General features: G+C 54.8%; 6 protein-coding genes across 6 annotated transcripts in view; 1 reads left to right on the forward strand and 5 right to left on the reverse strand.

Moving 5' to 3' along the window:
- Nucleotides 1-2,357, reverse strand: part of PHACADRAFT_251999 (uncharacterized protein) — a 2,953-nt gene extending 596 nt beyond the window's left edge. Inside the window, exons 1-4 of the mRNA XM_007393303.1 lie at nucleotides 2,292-2,357; nucleotides 1,578-2,223; nucleotides 744-1,522; nucleotides 96-688 (exon numbers count right to left, since the gene is read on the reverse strand). Coding sequence (XP_007393365.1) covers nucleotides 96-688; nucleotides 744-1,522; nucleotides 1,578-2,223; nucleotides 2,292-2,333 — 2,060 coding nt within the window. The 5' untranslated portion in view covers nucleotides 2,334-2,357. The remainder of the gene's footprint in view (nucleotides 1-95; nucleotides 689-743; nucleotides 1,523-1,577; nucleotides 2,224-2,291) is intronic.
- Nucleotides 2,358-2,906: 549 nt separating this feature from the next.
- PHACADRAFT_252002 (uncharacterized protein) lies at nucleotides 2,907-5,099 on the reverse strand. The gene is made up of 10 exons (XM_007393304.1): nucleotides 5,017-5,099; nucleotides 4,832-4,958; nucleotides 4,737-4,776; nucleotides 4,655-4,679; nucleotides 4,479-4,601; nucleotides 4,069-4,422; nucleotides 3,996-4,014; nucleotides 3,829-3,943; nucleotides 3,608-3,776; nucleotides 2,907-3,549 (listed from the first exon to the last, which is right to left on the reverse strand). The coding sequence occupies exons 2-10, from the start codon at nucleotides 4,838-4,840 to the stop codon at nucleotides 3,012-3,014; spliced, it is 1,392 nt and encodes a 463-aa protein (XP_007393366.1). The 5' UTR covers nucleotides 4,841-4,958; nucleotides 5,017-5,099; the 3' UTR covers nucleotides 2,907-3,011.
- An 897-nt stretch (nucleotides 5,100-5,996) lies between these two features.
- Nucleotides 5,997-7,171, reverse strand: PHACADRAFT_182430 (uncharacterized protein; the record flags this gene model as incomplete). Its single annotated transcript, XM_007393305.1, has 4 exons — nucleotides 5,997-6,467; nucleotides 6,525-6,804; nucleotides 6,864-7,097; nucleotides 7,154-7,171. The coding sequence occupies 4 exons, from the start codon at nucleotides 7,169-7,171 to the stop codon at nucleotides 6,325-6,327; spliced, it is 675 nt and encodes a 224-aa protein (XP_007393367.1). The 3' UTR covers nucleotides 5,997-6,324.
- A 576-nt stretch (nucleotides 7,172-7,747) lies between these two features.
- On the reverse strand, nucleotides 7,748-10,898 carry PHACADRAFT_159088 (uncharacterized protein; the record flags this gene model as incomplete). The annotated part of the gene is made up of 2 exons (XM_007393306.1): nucleotides 7,748-9,953; nucleotides 10,006-10,898. 2 exons carry the CDS (start codon nucleotides 10,896-10,898, stop codon nucleotides 7,748-7,750), a joined length of 3,099 nt encoding a protein of 1,032 aa, XP_007393368.1.
- A 452-nt stretch (nucleotides 10,899-11,350) lies between these two features.
- On the reverse strand, nucleotides 11,351-13,438 carry PHACADRAFT_89844 (uncharacterized protein; the record flags this gene model as incomplete). The annotated part of the gene is made up of 11 exons (XM_007393307.1): nucleotides 11,351-11,423; nucleotides 11,478-11,826; nucleotides 11,861-11,926; nucleotides 11,976-12,053; nucleotides 12,111-12,260; nucleotides 12,312-12,455; nucleotides 12,509-12,587; nucleotides 12,638-12,741; nucleotides 12,855-12,918; nucleotides 12,982-13,026; nucleotides 13,079-13,438. 11 exons carry the CDS (start codon nucleotides 13,436-13,438, stop codon nucleotides 11,351-11,353), a joined length of 1,512 nt encoding a protein of 503 aa, XP_007393369.1.
- A 452-nt stretch (nucleotides 13,439-13,890) lies between these two features.
- PHACADRAFT_252008 (uncharacterized protein) lies at nucleotides 13,891-17,591 on the forward strand. The gene is made up of 14 exons (XM_007393308.1): nucleotides 13,891-13,908; nucleotides 13,984-14,133; nucleotides 14,184-14,215; nucleotides 14,271-15,018; nucleotides 15,071-15,404; nucleotides 15,458-15,661; nucleotides 15,713-15,817; nucleotides 15,868-15,991; nucleotides 16,044-16,196; nucleotides 16,247-16,417; nucleotides 16,472-16,905; nucleotides 16,953-17,147; nucleotides 17,206-17,424; nucleotides 17,478-17,591. Exons 2-14 carry the CDS (start codon nucleotides 14,087-14,089, stop codon nucleotides 17,496-17,498), a joined length of 2,787 nt encoding a protein of 928 aa, XP_007393370.1. The 5' UTR covers nucleotides 13,891-13,908; nucleotides 13,984-14,086; the 3' UTR covers nucleotides 17,499-17,591.
- The last annotated feature ends 1,455 nt before the right edge of the window (nucleotides 17,592-19,046 follow it).

Genomic DNA, 19,046 nt, shown 5'->3' on the forward strand with positions numbered 1-19,046 from the left:
GGGGGGGGGGGGGGGGGGGGGGGGGGGGGGGGGGGGGGGGGGGGCAAGATGGTCAGAACAGGAAGACGAGGGCGAATAAAAGAGAATAGACTCACAGGTTCCTCGGGAAGTCGACATCGAAGCCGTTCCTGACGGCAAGGTGGTACGAGAGCAGTTGCATGGGAACGATGTTCAGGATACCCTGGAGGCAGTCGACAGCCTTGGGCAGACGGATCGTTTTAACGCCGGCGGGGATGTCCTGGTCGTCCTCGTTGCAGACGACGATCGGCTGCGCCTTGCGCGCGGTGATCTGCGCGTACGCGGACTGCACCTTGGGATAGAGCGAATCCTGGGTCATGATGATGATCACTGGCATATTCTCGTCGATGAGCGCGAGCGGGCCGTGCTTGAGTTCGCCGGCAAGGATACCCTCCGAGTGCATGTACGAAATCTCCTTGATCTTAAGCGCAGCCTCGAGACAGGTGGCATACTGATGACCGCGACCCATAATGAGTAGACTCCGCTGGTTCGCGAGAACGCCGGTCGCAAGCTCCTGCAGGCCACGGTCGCCCTCAAGCACTCTCTTAATCTGCGAGGGAAGCGCATGAAGACCATCGATGATCTGCTTGCGGCGCTCTATTGTTGAGACTCGATCCTCTGAAAGCTGGAGGGCTATCATGATGAGGGCAATGTATTGTGACGTGTACGCCTATATGCACCATGATTAGGCAGAGTATGGTGTGGTTAGGTATAGCAGGACGTACCTTGGTCGATGCGACACCAATTTCGGGACCAGCATTGATGTGAACACCGCAGTGAGTCTCACGCGAGATCGTCGAGCCGACAGTATTGACGACACCAACGCAAAGCGCACCCCTCTCCAAGCAGTAGCGCATCGCAAGGATAGTGTCGGCAGTCTCACCACTCTGCGAGACGAACACGCAGACGTCATCACGGAAGATCGGGGTCTTGCGGTCCAGGAAGTCGGACGCGAGCTCGACGGTGACGGGGATCTCCGTGAGCTCCTCGAAGATTGCACGTGTGGCAATGGCAGAGTGGTACGAGGTACCGCACGCGCAGAAGACAATACGACGGCCGCGGCGGATGATGTTGAGGTATTGGCGGAGACCACCAAGGGTGATGACGTGCTGGTCGAAGTTGACACGTCCACGCATGGTGTTGACGACGGATTCGGGTTGCTCGTAGATCTCCTTCTGCATGAAGTGGTCGAACTTCCCCTTCATGATCTCGGCGAGCTCGATCTCGAGTGTCTCAATTGTACGAATCGAGGAAACCGGGGGGCCCTCGGTACGGCGGAGACGGTGGATGTGCAGCTCACCCTCAGAGATGTGCGCAATGTCATCGTCCTCGAGATAAAGCACACGCTTCGTGTGTTCAATGATAGCAGCAGCATCGGACGCGACGAAGAACTCGATGGGTTGCGGCATGCCGTCCTCTGACATGAACGCGCGAGACTGTGTGCGCATGAGGTTGTTCTGCGAGGGCGGCGCGAGGAGACCGCCAGGAGAGGTGGGAGCGGCGACTGGAGCAAACAATGAGTTTTGACATGTACGGCTTGCCATGAGTCAGACACTTACGCGCATCAATGTTCTTCTCGCCCTCTACACTCGGAAACTCGACATCGACGAAGTCAACCTTGAGCTTCCTCTCAGTCTTGACACCAACGAGGAGAGGCGAACCACGACGAGCGGTGACGGCCTCGTTGGGGTAGTGCACTGATTTGAATACGAACGCGAACGAACCCTCGAGCTCCGTCAGCACAGTCTTGACCAGCTCGGTGAAGCTTAGCCGCTTCTCGGGCTGCGAGTCGTAGATGTACTTGCAAAGGATTGCGACGGCCTCAGTGTCGGTGTCAGATTCAAAGCGGTAGCCGCGCTTCTGGAGGAGGAGACGTAGGGCAGCAGCGTTGGTGACGATGCCATTGTGGACGATAGCGAACTCTGCAGTCGGGTCAGACCTGAGAGGATGGCAGTTGACGACGGACGGTTGGCCGTGCGTCGCCCATCGAGTGTGAGCAATGGATACTTGCGATAGGAAGGTCTTGCTCATGTCAACCTTCGATTCCGCGATCTTCTTGCGGAGGCCAGCGACCTTGCCAACCTCCTTGAAGAATATCACCTCGCCCTTCTTGTCCCCATCGACTCCGAGACCAGCAGAATCATATCCTCGGTACTCTTGCCGCGCGAGGCCATTGACGAGAATGTCGCAGACGGTTTTGCGGTCCTATTGGAAGACGAAACGGGGTCAGAGAGAATGCTCAGAGAATTCGAGGTGACAATGTAGCGCTTCACCTTCTCCTGGAGGTAGCTGCAGTAGGCGAAGATCCCGCACATGTTGTGGCTGTAAGAGTTGCTGTTCTAGATATTGAGGATTGGTACGAGCTCGACGTTGGGCGCGATGAGCTCGACGTACCTTTGAATGACGGGGTTGGGCAGAGATGGTATCAGTCGCAACTACGCGTCGACTTTATGAACAGCACTCCTCACAAGCGCCTGCTTCTGGACTGCTTCCATTTTTAGGCACGCGCACGTGCACAGCCTTCAGACTTTTCTGTTACATAGGTCACCCCATGGCGTTGTCACGCCGCGGCTCACTGCCTCTGCGCCGTTGCAGTGTACACCAATCAGCCAGAAACATCTCCTCCAAAGGAATGCGGTGGCAGAGGACAGTGCAGGCGGCGAGCGGGCCCTCAGTTTGCTCTGCTAGTCGTGCTTTCGGGATGAGCCGCCAAGAGATCTGTAGTCTCGGCCTTACACCACCCGGGTGCGAAGATATAGCTATGCGTGGTAGACTCGTTAACCGCTTCTGACATGGGCGGCGCGATGCGATGAAATACACGCTGTCTTTACAAAGTACCGTCTATCTATCGGATGTGCTTCGTACTCAGGTGATTAACTCTATGTGTGGGTCGTAACAGGGTAGGTCGTCGTTTCAATGCGCATGTCTCGTTCGGCATGAAGAACTGAGCGTGAGTCTAGCGAGTCGCCGACTCGCAAGTGCCGTGTCTGTGTCTAAACTTGGTCAGCGTCAGCTTTATCCGAGGCGTTCGAGACCTCGCTAGGCGGCGCCATCGTCTTCTCGAGCTCGGGCAACGCTTGCGCCGCCTCGAGATCCTTCTCCTTCTTCTCCAACTTCCGCTTCGCTAGCTTCTCTTTCGCTTGCCGCTTAAGTTCTTGATCATCCGCACGGTTGAGCTCGTGTTGTTCAATCATGAAGACGGATGCCAGGAATGCGATGCCCGTGCAGGTGACCGTCAGATAGAAGACGCTGTGGAAACCCTTCGTGTATGCGGCGATGACCACCGCCTTGCTGTTTGCGTCGAGGTCGAGAGCCGACGAACGGTTTATGATTGTCGGGTCGTTAAGCAGCGCCGCGATCTGATCGGCAGACAGCCCGAGCGGGCGGACGGCCGTACGCAGCGTGTTATTAACCAGGGAAGCGCAGATGGCCAAGGCGATGGTCGACCCGAAGAGACGGACAAAGTTCCGAACACCAGTGACCACCGCCATCTCATGGCGGGGGACGGCCGCCTGGGCTGCCAAGAGGGACCTGTGTAACGGCACGTTAACAGCACGTTCGTGAGCTGTTACGAAATAGAACGGCGTACGTTTGGAACGTGAAACCAGAGGCGACGCCTGCCATCAGCAAGGTGCCTACGATTTTACCGACAGAAGAGTGTTCGTTAATGGTGGACTGCAAGCCCTGTGCAATGCACCAGAGGCCATATCCGAATATGACCAGGTTTCGATAATGTCCCGTGCGACTCGTGTATTGGCCTTTGGGCTCGATGAGCAATTGGGGAAGACCGAAAAGTAATTTCGGACGTACCACAGAGGAAGACGACGAACGAGATAGGAGCAAGGAAGGGCATGAGGAGGAGGCTGGAGGTGACAGGCGTGCTGCCACGTACAAGTTGCAAAAACTGGGGGACATAGTACAAAATCTAGCCACGAGATCAGCAAATCCCCGAAGATGTACAATTGAACAGACGGTACAGAGAAGAACGTCATTCCGCTAAAGTGCACAAGGTTAGCCCATCACGCATGGCATGGTCACGCGAAAACTCACTTCATCATCGTAGAGATGTACACGCCTGATACGGTCTTGACTTTGAAGATGTGCATCGGTATGATAGGCAGCTTCGTGAACTTCGCTTCCCAGAATAGGAAGAGTACGAAGACGACCACGCCAAGGAAGAGTGGCACGAGGACAGGTGCAGAAACCCAAGGTTGGGTCACGCCGCCCCAGTTCAGCCCTAGAAGCAGCAGGATCGAAGACACTGTCGTGAGGAGGGACCCGACATAGTCGATCTGCACGAGCTTCTGGCGCATGTCGCCATGAACTTTCTTCAAAGGTAATACCCATATACCGACGGCGATAGCGATGCCTCCTAGAGGGAGATTGATCCAGAAGGCCCACCGCCTGGAGGAACGTGCGTGTTAGCGGGAAAACTGATAGCAGGTGTGTCGTGCACTAACCAAGTGGTGTACTGCGAGAACAGACCGCCAATGACCGGCCCGAAACCATTCGAGAGGGCAGCGACTGCTTCACTAATGCCTTGATACTTGCCGCGATCTTTAAGTGATACAATATCCGACACACTGTAAAAGTGGAAAGCTCAGAGATTGCAGACAATCTTTTCAAGACAGCGCACATGATCATGAACATGGTAATGATAGCTAAATGAGACAAACGTGAGTGCACGTATCTGGACTGATAACGGAGGGCTCACTGACCTCCGCCTCCGATGCCTTGGAACGCTCTGAATATGATTAACTGGAATTCCTGCGTCAACAGGCATCGCTTTGGACCTAATACAAGCTTGACGAACCTGTATCATGGTTTGTGCGAGCGCACAGGCAAGGGAGAACACAAGGAATACTGTAAGTGACAATAATAGGACAAGCTTGCGTCCGAATATATCAGACCACCGTCCATACAGTGGCGTGAACGATAAGCTAGTGAATCCGCTTAGTGCATTAGTTCGTCTCCTCGCGTTAGGAAGATGTGACGTGCCTCGTCAATAAATAGGCAGTGGCGACCCATGAGCTCTCTTGTCCTGAGTGCAAGTCGGACGCGATGCGAGGCAGAGCTGTGGCAATACTGGCAATGGATTCATTTATTGAGGGTAAACGGAAATTGGGGAGAGCATACATACATAGTCTGGTCCAGGAATGCGCATGCCAGTGCAACTGACAGACCCAAAAATACCACAATAACCTGCTTAGTAGGCAGGAAGTTGGTCTGATCAGTGAGACCAGCGGGGGGCGGCGCTTCTTTGGGGACAGAAGACTGTTCGTCTGCCTTGACAGCATCATCCGAATCGCGTGAGTTCGTGACAGGAGCATGAGCGGGCTGGAGTCGCGGCTCGCCCACGGTCTGGGAGGCGTCCAAGACGCCGACGACGGTCGCGTCGTCTGGCAGTTCGTCAGCGACACTGCTGGTCTTCTGCTGGTGTGCCATGACTGGCCAGCAAAGCCAAGCAGGGGAAGGAGAGCCGGGGCTCGTTTTGCTAGAGTCGCTGCAAGGACATTTTCGCAGCTTTTATGAATGCGTTATGCCGCATGCGCCCTGCAATAACCGCGGCTTATCGCTACAGGTCAAGTCTCGTTCGTCAAGTGACTATTATCCGGGCTTTGTTACAGGACATTCCGTCGGCATTCGCTCGGCAACGCAGCCCTCGAGGCCGCGCTTCGTCTCGTACGCTTCTCCTATTTCGCTTTGCACGGCTTCTTCGCATTTCTGAGGCTGCTTATTACGTGAAGAACTGATCAGAAGACAGCTCAAAGCAAGAAAATTCGTGTCTGAATGTGCATGATAACGACATGAAACCTGCGTAGAGGAAGGCGTCACGCGTCAAGGAGTGGTGTCAGTTCAACGGCCTGTCCTGGCACAAACCGTTCTGAGACAGCCGGTCCGCGGACGTAGGGACGTCGGCTTTTCGGCTTTTCGATGTCGTGCGTTGCAGACAGCGAGATTAGCCTCGTGGAAGGTTGGGCTAGACTTGCGAACCATCGGTCCCATCCTCTTGAAGTAGCAGAAGCCATCACGCATTCATGAGGGTAAGCCTACGAGGTATTTTGTCGCATCTTTTGACTACTTGGAAAGCTTAACGTTGCCCGCTCTTGTTAGATATGACGTTCTCGGCACTAGCTTGGCTCCATATGTAATGATCGCCCCAAAACACCATTACGTAGATTAAGAAGGATCGCTATTGTACAATTCGCTATTCATTATGTGGTATCCGTAGGGTATGCAAAGCGGAGCATCTCATGGTCTTGTGGACTCCTTCCAAGCTGAGAACAAGTCATATGGGCAAGATGCTTACAAAGCTCCGCCATGCGCCCCAGGTACTACGCCGCTGCCGGACAGACCACCTGCACCTGCACTGCCGGTTGGTCCGAAATTACCACCGAACTCCTGCGCTTGAGCAGCACCACCGAGTGCCTTATTGGCAGGGTGCGCACCTGAATCAACGGTGTGAGAAGCTCGTTCTCTCGTATAGTTAAAAGTGATGTACTAACCGTGGTCGACGGCCCTCTGGCGGCGAATAGAAGCTTCTTGCTCCAGACGCTGTGCTTCGGAGAGTTCGGCGCTCTGAGCAGCAAACGCTTGAGCCTGCTGCTCCTTCTGCATGCCCTTCGCCTTCAGAGTTTGATTACAGAACATCGTGCCGGCGATGCGCTCCATCTTGCCCGTCGTCGAGCTCGCCTTGCCACTTCTCTGACCGCTGCTGAGATGTGCGGCCGGCGCGACGTCGTTGTTCCCGACCGTGTTTGCATACGGATCACCTGCGACGCCCGTCTGTAGGCAAAAACATTAGCCTCTGGGCATGTATCGAGACTCTTGGGTGGTTCGCGTACCTGGTTGTTGTAGCGTTCTGGCGGCATACTGGTCATGCCTTGCTGGTATGCTCCGTGCCCGGCGGTGGTGTTGTTATGACCGTACCCACCACCTGGGGCGGGTTGTGCTGGGTCCATAGAAGGGCCAGTCCCAGTGCCAAGCGGTCCTACACGCTCATTGGCTGCGTGACCATTGTAGGCAGCTCCTGTGCCCGTGGTCGGGCCAGCTCCGGTAGCAGTGTTGCGGTTGTTCTGCTGCAGCGGCAGTCAGTCTCATTACGTCTTGACGTACAACAGGAATATATGCATACGTTTCCAAAAAGCGGCATTATGTGTCGTTTACTGATTCGTGAAAGTCGTTTCAGAGAGTGGGGTTTGTTTGGAAGTTAAAGTCGTCTTGTGCCTCCGCTCCGCTTTTATAGACTGCAGGGCTGCGCAGGGCGGTGGTCGCATCCACACAATAGCTCCAACATGACGCGTGACAAGCAGGCAAGGTTGGATGGAGCCGGACCATGGCTGCGAAACATATGGCCGTGGAGCAGAGGCACCAGCCACCACGCGGGCGCCAACACCGGTACGCGTCCAGAGTAGGCAGGTCCTGTGGTTCGGGCGCGCCCGGTGTTACAAGATAGATTTCACCATGTTCTCGTAAAAGACTTATCCCATCCAAGCCTTGTTATAAACTTCCTTATCTTGCACAGCATGCCTGGCATTAGTACCCGAACTCGAAGAACACTCTCTGGTAGCCTTCGTCAGCTCCATGATAGCCTCAATCAGCAAAGTGCATTATATATATGCCGATATGTCCATGATGATTACAACCATCATTCGCGTTGAGAACGGTATCTATATATGTGCCATTACGATGCCCTTTCGGTGTCAAGAGATAATTCAAGATATATATATTACCGGACTCCTCCAATCCGTGCCCAGAACATCTCCTCCCTTAGCTTGACAAGTTCCTTCCACATGCGCTCCTCCCAGCTTGCGTTACCAACGTAAATGCCTGGGTCACCCATATCCTCGACCTCGGACTGAACCGTTTCCGAGCCGTTATCCGGACTGTCGAGGACGCGCGTCTCCTCTGGTGCAGTATCGGAGACATTCACCAATGATACCTCCTCAAGCGACCCCTCCTTGGACTCGAAGTGGTGGACGGAGGACGGCGCCACGCTCGCGGTCTCGCTGTTTGCTGCCGGAGGTGTAGGAACGTCAAGATGACCTTTTAGCGCAAGAGAGTTGGTCTCCCCGGCAGAAGGGAGGTTTTCTGTCGACGAAGCAGGTCCAGCTTTCTCGTTCGTGCTTCCTGCATCCTCGCCATCGGTGTGCGGCTCATGAATGGCGGAGACAGACTCGTGCTTCACGTCATCTTCAGTAGCTGCAGCTGCCGATTCATGTTCACCAGCGTCGGTGGGAGCTTGATCGGCCGCAGGAGCGCCGTCGCTCAGCGTGGCCTCCTGGAGGGACTCTGCAGTGGGGGCCTGAACATCAGCTCCGTCCTCCTTCGGCTCCGGTTTAGGAGTTTCTGCGTCGTCCTTGGTGACCTCGGTCGCAAGAGGAGAGCTAATGGACATGGGTCGGGCCCTGGCAGCCGCCCGCCTGGGAAGCGGGGGCGGCGCTCCAATGCTGTTACGCGCAGAAGCCCTCGGCGGAACAGGCGGCTTGCCGTCGGATGACTGCGGAGGCGGTGTTTCCGATCTTGCAACAGTCTCGGGTTGTGACGTCGCCGAAGGCGGCGTCTCTGGCCTCGCAGTGGTCTCAGATTGCGACGGGGCCGGAGGTAGTGCTGGTGCCTCAGGTTGTGTTGGCGATGCTGGCACGGATTCGGGTAGTGGAACTGAGGTAGGCGTCGGGGCTCGGTCCATAGGTGGCGCTGCGAGCTCTTCCTCCGGAGTCGTGAAATCTTCGATTTCCTCTGGAGGGGATAAAAGAGAAGCATTTGGCACTTCTATGCCATCATCTATAGAAGTAGCTGGTGCCAATGAATCTCCTTCCTTTGGAGAGAGAGAGGCGGGGGCAAGTGGTGCCTCCGTGTGCTCACCTGCGATAGCAGCTGGTGCTGACGAATCTTCTTCACCCTGAGCCTGCTCTGCTGCACGCTGGCGATTGCGCTTGGGAAGCGGAGGTGGTGGCCCTGCAGGGGCTGCGGAAGGCTTGGGTGCCGTTTCCTCGGGCGGTGGGTGACGAGGGGGCGGCGGAGGCAGGTTACGAGGGGGCGGAGGCGGCAAGTTACGAGGAGGTAGAGGTGGGAGACGGCGCGGGGGCATAGGAGGCGACGATTTATTCATGCCTGGTTTTGCAGACTCTTCATGGACCTCTTTAATTTGGGGACTCTCTGCTCTTCCTGTCGGCGTCGGTTCTGACTTTGTCTTAGGCCCACTTAATGATCGAGACATAGAGCCCCAGAGTGCGCCAATTCCTATACGAGAAGGCCTTGACTGTGCTTGAGGCCTCTCAGCACTGTCACCGTGCAGATCAGGAGTCAAAGCGCGGCGTGGAGAGCCCAACTTAGACGATGGGCCGTAAGGCTCTTCTTCCCAGACCTTCTCCACGACGTTCATCCGAATGAACGCCCACAGCGAACAAGTAGTACGCAGCCGAGTAAGACACCAACCAGAGGCACAAAGAGGATAAATCGTCGGAGGGCGAGCTTGCGCCCCCTGCTGAGGGGTCCCACCGATCGGCAAGCCAGACGAGGACATATTCTCAAGCCTAAAGATGTAGACTTGCGCCAGAGGCCCGAATGCGGATCTCGTAGGCGTTGTGGGTTGCGAGTAGTTTTGTCCAAAGGATGCAGAGGTGAAACTCTGCACCAAAGAAGTCTTCAACAGTCCAGGAGTCCATGTTGTCTTGCCTCCAGAAGCGGTCCGCACAGGGGAAAACGAGGGACGAGAAGGCGAACTCGGGGCTTCCATGATAGTCGTGCCACACATGGCGCAAGAGATGTGGGTATGATGGTTTCCGGGTATCAGTGAGGGTGTGAGCTCTTCCACGAGAGTAGTAGTCGACATTGGCTCGACTGACAACTGCCCGCTATACAATGCGGAGATCACTGAACGGCGAGTAAGCCAGTTTAACTGTGGTGCAAGATCCAGACGAACAGTTGGGTCGCTATAGACTCGCGGTCAGACGTGTGACGTCAGATCGAAAGGCGGGGACATACGAGTCTTCTGCGACAAGCCTAGCCAAGAATGGCTGAGGAAGAAGGGTTGACATGGCAGGAGGGTGCGGAGTGGAAGGCCGAAGCGAGCGTAAGTGTGCGATCAGCTGGAGATATTCGCCGTATGGTGCATGCAAGCACAGCAAGCGGACTCCTGGTGCGCGACCGGATGCATGGGGACGCTCTACCCACTTCCCCTTACCTACAAATGCACGCATCTCCTCCGCTTTCCTGTCAGATTCCTCCTTCTCCGCCTGCAAACTTTGCAGCTGAGTTTGCAGGACACCTACAATCTCCTCTGCACCCCTTAGAGCCTCCTCTGTCTCCTCAACTTTGCGTTCGCTGCGAGCTCGAGCCAGTCGTGCTTCAGCGACCATGATGTTCGCTTGGCCGAAGAGTCCCGCGCTGAGATCGTCCAGGTCCTTCTCAATGGCGTTCCGTGCGCTCACCGCCTCTCCCGCCCTCGCAGCCTCTTCGGTCGCCTTCTCCATGAGACGTGTCAGCTCGGTAGTGACGTGGGATTTCTCCACTAGCAGCCCGGTGCTCAGCGCAGAGACATGTTGTGCGTGTTCGAGCTCAAGTTGCGAGACTTTGAGCGTAGAATTGCGCAGATTGTCGGAGGCGAGATGCAACTGATCTTCAAGGTCTGAGACGCGGTCGTATGACTTGACGAGTTTGTTATTCAGCTGCGAGACCTGAGAGAACAGGTCCTGGATCTGGGAGCGAAGGGAGTCGATGACTTGCGCCTGGGCGTCGGGATCATGGTCGCCTGTCTCCCTCTTCGCTTTGTGGCCGTTGACTGGAGTCGGGTCGACCTTGACAGTCTGGTCCAGATAGTCTGCCTCTTGTGTCAGTTCGTGCATCTCGTCGTCAACATGGTTATGAGCAGAGGCCATAGGCTGCGGAGCTGAGTGAGAGGGTAAGGTAGTTGTGCGGACCGGCCAGCAATCGCACGTACAAAGTCCACACCTCCTACAGACTAGTTATTGGCAGACAAGTTATTCTGCACAATTGCGGCGTTGTTAGTATGCCTGATGGATGACGCTGCCACGGATATGATGAGCGTAGATACGATAAACTTCGGGAGCACGGGTAGTGAGGCCTTGAGGTCTCGAAACGCGCATGGCACGTCGACACGGAGTTGACAAATTGGGCTTACGAACTGTGGCGTCGTGTAAGCTTTGCCGGTCTCTCGGAGCAGATAATTTACTGGAGCTATTCTGCGCTGAGTCTGAGCAAAGGATATTGTGCATAAGACACTACACAATCTCGTATACATGACCGTAATCTACGAAAGACTTCTACCCGCTGCGTCGCAAACTGCACCCGATCTTCGGGCTTCGCAAACTCAGTCAACGCGACGCGAGTGAGCTGGCACCAAGAACCACAAGATGAGCATTAAGGCCATCATAGCAATCATCCTATAAACTGCCGTCAACAACCTGCACCATGCATCGAGCGATACTGCGACTTACAAGGGTTGCAAGGCCCATATACCTTCCTTGGAGGCAATCACTCCTGTCATGAACGGAAGGAAGGCAGAACCGGCTTGACCAAAGCCTGCAATCCAGCCGATACTGCCTGTAAGGAGCCAATGTGGCAGAATCCTCGCAGCATGGTTCATGGCAATCGGGTACACGGGGCCGAGGAGCATGCCAATGAATGAGACGGCCAGGGCGTTTCCGATGAGGGATGGCACGAGCCAAATGATGATTTCAAGCCTGAAAGCAGTGGTCAATCCTAGGGTCTTCTGCAAACTTGACGATGTCTGACTCACGCTATAGCAAGAATGGTGTAGATATAGATCGCACGGCGTTCGCCAATCTATGTATGCTTAGTGTTAGCCAGAGCTAAAGACGGTTCGCGGAATGTATAGCTGCCTTCTTGTTGACCCACAACAAAGCAACCCGCCCAAACATAAGCCCTACCGTGGTTGTGAGTAGCCGGCGCAACCATAGCAGCAGCGTGCTTACCACCGAAGAACCCGGCGGAGACATATCCGGCAGAGGATCCGCCGCCTCGTTCGTCAACGATATATGTGACGGTCCAGCCTGTCGAGAAAGCGAAGCTTCAGTGACCTTTCGAGGCCCCTACATGTATAAACACACCTCCGATTGTAACTTCCACTCCGACGTAGATAAGAATGAAAAAGGCGAGTAAATGGACTTCACGGAGTCGGAAGATCTGGCCATATTTGTTATCTTCGTGGTTTGCAGCGGTCTCGTGCGTCTGCGCTTGCCCAATCTCCCGGAGACACTCTAGAAGCCGCTGTGAGAGCCTTGCCTCACGAACGAGAAACGATCGCCTACCATCTTGTCTCCGGAAACGGAAAACGGCGATTAGAAGAATGGTATTCAAGATCGCTAAACCGAGGGAGGCTAGGTACTGGTATGACCAGTGCTGCTTGTGCGAAAGTGGAGTAGCCAATAACGGGGCGCACAGGGCTCCAGCGCCTGTACATGGTGAGGACGGCTGTTCGCTGTCTTGTGTCTAGAGGCGCACTAACCGTACGCAGCGTGAAGAACGCCCATTTTGGTTTGGGCGTTATCCTTCAAGCTCGCGACGTACCCATTTGCGCCAGCATCCTAATCGTTGTATCAGTCCTGCGAATTCCCTAAAGGGAGATACTACTTACTTGTAAGGCCAAGCCAAACCCGTTCAGAGCGAATGCGAATACAAATGCGGGAAATGGTGGTGCAGGAGAGTCAATAGCATAGCCAATGGCTTGTGCAATGGACCCTGCGACATAGTCAAGGCTGTAGCTAGAGCTATTGTGAACGATTCAACTCACCCAGAACCATAACCTGTATACAACCATCAAATGTCTGGTAACAGGAGGTAAGATATGGGACCCACCTTCCCGAAGCCAAATTTGTCCGTCAAGTGGACGTTAGCCGCAGCCGCAGAAACGAAGCCCTAGATGTCGCACAAGATACTCAGCTTCGGAAATGAAGCCGGGAGGGACATAATGCAACTCACGATGCAGTTGAAAATAAAGATTAAGGACACAACCGTATATCCAACCTAAGAATTGGTACGTTCACTGTATGGAATATCTCGTCATTTGGCAACCTACATGGTAGTTGCTCTGCATCCTGGGAAGCAGAGGACCAGTCGTACCATCGTTCCAGCCCGCGAGGAACAAAGTCCCGCACAGAGTAAGGAACTGAATGTGACCAGTCCATCTTGATACCTTGGGTGGCTCGACCGGGTCGACAGGGGATGTCTTACCCTCGCTGGCATCTTCGACGCTGGCGGGTGGTACGCCTTCGGAGACACCCAGTTGTGCCAGTTCAATCTCGCCTCCTTTGTCAAAACTGTTGCGACTAGGCTGGGCGTTTAGAGGGGGATGCGGTGAACGGCTACGAAGAGAGATGGAACGGGTAGAAGCAGTGCGATCATCTCTGTTCTCCGTGTATACCTGGGTGAGCGACATGGTCAAAGAGGGTGCGAGAAGAGCGAGTCGGCGCAAATTAGGCTTATAAGCTCTAATAGACGACTCAAGTAGCGCGAAGTCGTCGTCTAGCAGTCATAAGACCGCGAGACGTATGTAAGCGTTTTTCGATTTGAGTAGTTCAGTTGCCTACCGGCGAAATGTCGGACTATTTACCAGACGTTTTAAATTTCTGCCAAGCCTCCAGCGACTGGTCTTCAAACCGAGCTGATTTGAGAGAAATTCTGAGGCAGGATGTGCAGGTAAAATTTTGTCCTGCGAGGACCCCTAGCAGATATTAGTTGGTGAAATCTCAGAGGGCAGGCATGTTCCAGTAAGAATGCATGACTGAATGAGGCCAAGTATTGCCACGTAAAAGGCGCCCAGGCGCCCGCCACCACGTCTTGGCGTATCAGGCGTCGCAGTGTCGGGAGTCGGCTTGAAAACGTCCACGTCGCTCACTAACCTTTCACGTACGTGTCTTCACTGCCCCCTTACTACATGCGCAGTTCGTGTATAGGATGCTAAGCTGCAGTGTCTCCGTGCAGCTCGGAGTCGCTGAACACGGTGACGTGGAACCCAGACGCGGTGTAAACCCCTCGGCTTTCATATTCTCGAGAGCATCTGTTCCCCGATTCTTCAACATCAAAGATGGCTTCTCCAGCTCAACAGCTTCCTCCAGGGTGGACGGCTGAGTGGTGAGTATACATACACTGTCGCATGCAGTCATTGTGCTCACATTCCGCAGGGAACCTACTCACCAACGATACCTCTTCATCGGTGAGTGGCTGTTTAACCCCTCTTCCCTTATTTTTCTCAACATAAAGCGTGACAGAGACCGCTACCGGCCAGACGTCTTGGGACCCTCCGGCCATTGATCCTGAACTCGCTCCTTCGTCAAGCCCCGCTCCTGCTACGCAGCACACGAAACGCCGCCAGTATGCCGCCGGTCAAACTCAGGCTTACTACGGCGCGGGCGATAATCTCAACGGCGGAGGATATGGTGGTGGTGCTGCTGCTGCACCTCAGCCTGGTCAGCTCTTCACTCCCGGCCTGGCTGCCGAGAACCAATTTCAGCAGCAGCAGCAGCAACAGCAGATGGGCGGACAGCCTCCGTACTATGGTGCTACTCCGGAACCTGAATACATCAACGCTCCCCAGCCGCCTGTGTATGGGCAGCCTCAAGCTGGAGTTAATAACCTTGTCGACCAGTTCGGGCAGATGAACATGGGACAGAAGGGGCTGCGGCTCTATACTACCAACCTCCTGACGTCTCCTCCGGACCCCCGCGAGCTGTCGAATCCGCCCCCCGAGATTGTTCTCCCACCTAATTCATGCATCTCTACTTCCCCACTTGCCAACGCCGACCACACGTATCAACGCTGTACCCTGAACGCTATTCCCACTACGAACTCGCTGTTGAAGAAGTCGAATATTCCCCTTGGCCTAATTCTTACACCCTACCGCTCTTTGAAGGAAGGCGACGAGCCGGTGCCTCTTGTGACAGATACCGTTATTGCCCGATGCAGACGTTGCAGGACGTACATCAACCCGTACGTGCAGTTCATAGATGGTGGCAATCGGTGAGTCTGCATTTTGGTATTCGCGAAGTGTCCGCAGCTCAACTAGTCACAGTTGGAGATGCTGCATGTGCTCACTCTCGAACGAGGTTCCTCAGCTATTCGATTGGGACCAAGTCAGGAACCAGCCGGGAGACAGATGGGCGCGTCCAGAGCTGAACCACGGTGTTGTTGAGTATGTTGCGCCGACTGAATACATGGTCCGACCCCCTCAGCCGGCGGTGTACATCTTCCTCATCGACGTTAGCCACAGTGCTATTCAGTCTGGCATGGTCGCTACCGCAACACGTACGATGTTGGAGAACCTTGACCGTATACCCGACGAAAATGGCAGGACGAGGGTCTCCATCATTGCCTTTGACACATCGTTGTACTTCTTCTCCATGCCAGTGAGTTGACAGTATCGTCCTCTAGTTCTGTGTAGACACTGACCACTCAGCAGCCCGGCACCGCTGAGTCGTCCATGCTCGTCGTGTCTGACGTGGAGGACGTCTTCCTGCCCAAGCCTACAGACTTGCTGGTGAACCTGTCGGAGGCTCGCGCATCCCTTGAAGCATTACTGGGCCGTCTCGGCGACATGTTCCAGGACAACCACATCATTGGCAGCGCTCTCGGCCCCGCTCTGCAGGCGGGCTTCCAGCTTATGGTCCGCCAATCCGCATATATGCTGCGTACTATCGCTGATTGTCTTTTCTAGTCATCGATTGGCGGCAAAATCATTGTCTTGTCTTCAAGCTTGCCTTCAATTGGCGTTGGAGCTTTGAAGAACAGAGAAGACCCGAAGATTTTGGGGACGTCGAAGGTACGATTTACCGTCACACGATCATCCGTCGGTGACTAACGTCGGTCTAGGAGTCCGGCCTTCTTCAGGCCGCTTCACCGTTTTACAAAACCTTCGCCATCGAATGTTCCCGCGCTCAGGTCTCGGTCGATATGTTCCTGTTCAGTGCTGTCTATCAGGACGTTGCCACCCTCGGTGAGCAAAACACTCATGTCTTGCCCGATCTGATGCTAACTCTTGCTTACAGCTTGTTTGCCTCACTACACTGCTGGTCAGACCTACTTTTATCCTGCATTCAATGCACGAACAGAGGATGCGATCAAGTTCGCTCACGAGTTTGGCTCGGTCTTGGCGCAACCCGTTATGTTGGAGGCTGTCATGCGCGTCCGCGCATCTAAAAGTAAGCAGTAAAGACGTCTATCCTATGTTTGGTCACTAATTTCCCTGAAGACCTGCGGATGTCCTCATTCCACGGAAACTTTTTTGTTCGTTCAACAGATCTTCTGGCTATGCCCGCGGTTCCACAGGATCTCTCGTACGCCATCGAGGTTCAGATCGAAGATACCATTACCGCGCCCTTCGTCGTCTTCCAAACTGCTATTTTGCACACGACCTGCTACGGTCAGGAGGTTTTGCCCACATGGCGCTGCTCCCCTTGCTAACTTAGCTTTTCAGGTGAACGTCGCATTCGCGTCGTGACCACGGCGTTTCCGACGACTAGCAACCTCTCCGAGATCTTCGCGTCCGCTGACCAGATCGCTATTGCTACTCTGCTTGCTAACAAGGCAGTCGAGCGTTGTATCACGCACAAACTTGAGGACGCGCGGGACGCCCTCTTCAACAAGCTTGTCGAGATCCTGCAGGCTTACAAGGCAAGCATGACTGCCGCCGGCGCTGGTGCAAGTGCCCAACTTGCCATATCTGAGAACCTCAAGATGTTGCCCGTGCTCGTTCTCGGTTTGCTAAAGAACGTCGGCATCAGGCAGAGCGCGCAAATTCCGCCGGACCTCAGGGCGTACGCGCAGGCTTTATTGACGTCACTCCCGTCGCAGCTGCTCATGCCATACGTCTACGCCAACTTTTACTCCTTGCATAACATGCCGCCAGAGGTGAGCTTGCATCAACGTGGCTAGGGACTGGTCTGACCGTGCTGCAGTGCGGAACCGTTGGCGAGCACGGTGTCATTATGCCCCCACCGCTGCCGCTCACCTCGGAGCGCTTAGAGAGGCATGGTCTGTTCCTGCTCGATGACGGCCAAAACATCTTCCTCTGGGTCGGTCGCGATGCTGTACCGCAGTTGATCATGGACGTCTTCAACTTGCCTAGCTACGAGGTCTTGCGCGGCGGAAAGGTCCGTCCTCTGTGTGTCTTATCACTGAAAGTTAATTACTCACACGGTCCCTTTGCAGCTAACGCTACCGATACTGGAGAACCCATTCAGTCAACGCATAAATGCAATTATCCAGAAGACCCGCGAGATGCGCCGCGGCCCATACTGGCCACATCTGTACGTCGCCAAGGAAGACGGCGAGCCGGCCCTGCGGTTGTGGGCCCTCAGCTGCCTCATCCAGGACCGTGGAGATGTCTTGCCGAGCTACCAGCAGTTCATCTCGCAGCTCAAGGACAAGGTGCGTAGTGTCGGATTTATGTGACGTGCGACCGTTGACGAAAGCTGTAACAGCTTAACGGCGGCAACTATTAGGCGCCCAAGTTTGAACACCATAAACTATCTTACGAGACTCGCCGTTATTGTACAGAGGACTGGAATGATATGCGTGCTTTCCGGAACTTTTCCCAACCCAATCGTGCGGAGCCGAGTGATGGTAAATTTGCAGCCGTGAGAGATAAAAGGCGGGTCTCGTGCGTCGTCAGCTTCGTGCAAATCTTCATAAGTACATCCCAAAGAAAAATGGTGGGACTTGTCCGGTTGCTGTTGTATTTGAGATGATGCTGACTACAGCATCTTCAATAGACCTACCAGGAAGATCAGCGAGCCCATCGTGAGACGGGACGTGTCAGATCGAATAGCTAGCGAATGCTACTCGCAGACCGATATTCCCGATGCTGTCGTGCACTAAGGCCGCTACCTCCGTACGGCGATCTTCAGGGCTAGCAGGCTCGCATGGGCATCTTGCAGACTCCTCCCTTCCTCCCTCCAACAGCCTATCCTCTGCTCGTGGGAGAATGAGCGTGCGAGAGTTATGGGTGAGTCTTTTCAACATATCGTCCCCCAGCCACCAGCGAGAATCCCCAGATTGGTTCTGAGGCCCGTGGGGGTACGTCACACGGATGCCCCTCATTCTCAGCCCAGGGAACGAAGTTGTGAAGGCCCTGTTACGTTGCCGGCATCCCGTCGTGGGCCTGCAAAGCTAGGTCCGGGCGGTCCTTGTTCTTTACAGGGACGAGGTCCGGAGGTCGATCGTCTAGACCGTCGGGACGACGGGCCTCCATCGTGGGTGCAGCGGGCAAGATCGGGACGTGCGTCGAGCTGCCTGCCTGGGAGAATGCCCATGTTTTCATTCAGTGCAGCAGCGATAGGGCCGCCAGGTCCGGAGGAGCTTCTCATGCTGCAGAGCATGACGATGTCACTGCACCAGGTACATGAGCTAAGTATGCGGTCGTGCTTCGCACATCGCGTGCGGGAAAACTTGTCTCAGCAGTCAGACGTCATTCAAACCACCTCTTCTCCGAAACCACGACGGTCGCTTCGCTGTTGCACGCCGCCACTATTGCTCGTGGTCGACAGAGCGGCTCCCTGTTGTGAGTAACTTCTCACTTGCGTGTTCTCTCAGTTCGCGGACCGAAGATCTCGTGTTGGGATTCCAATGCTTGGCAAAGTATGACGCGTTTCTAGAACCCTAGGAACAGACGCGTGCACGCTGAGGAGATGGAAGCCAGAAAACTCGAATTCCGGAACACGAAATGACTGTCTATCTTGAGTCACGTATTCGTCAGATAACCAGACCGTTTCTCATTCACAACTCCAGTATGCTATTTGCTGATCGTCAAGGGCCGCCACGGTTTGCGAGGACAGCCCCTCGCAGGTCGCTTCGCCACACCGACGACGCAACGATCGAGATAGCCCATTGAATTTCGGCTGCGAATTTGACTGCCGAGTCGCTTGCAGCCGTTCTTCCTAACCGCTACACAAATCAAGGTCCGCGCATAATGAAACGGCGCCTGTCCGAAGCGGCAGGCTAGTCCCGTTCGTGTAGTCCGCCCTGACAGCCTCGTGCCGGTGGTGAGTGTG

The sequence above is a fragment of the Phanerochaete carnosa genome (genome assembly GCF_000300595.1).
Source record: "Phanerochaete carnosa HHB-10118-sp unplaced genomic scaffold PHACAscaffold_3, whole genome shotgun sequence".
Classification (NCBI taxonomy): Eukaryota; Fungi; Basidiomycota; class Agaricomycetes; order Polyporales; family Phanerochaetaceae; genus Phanerochaete; species Phanerochaete carnosa.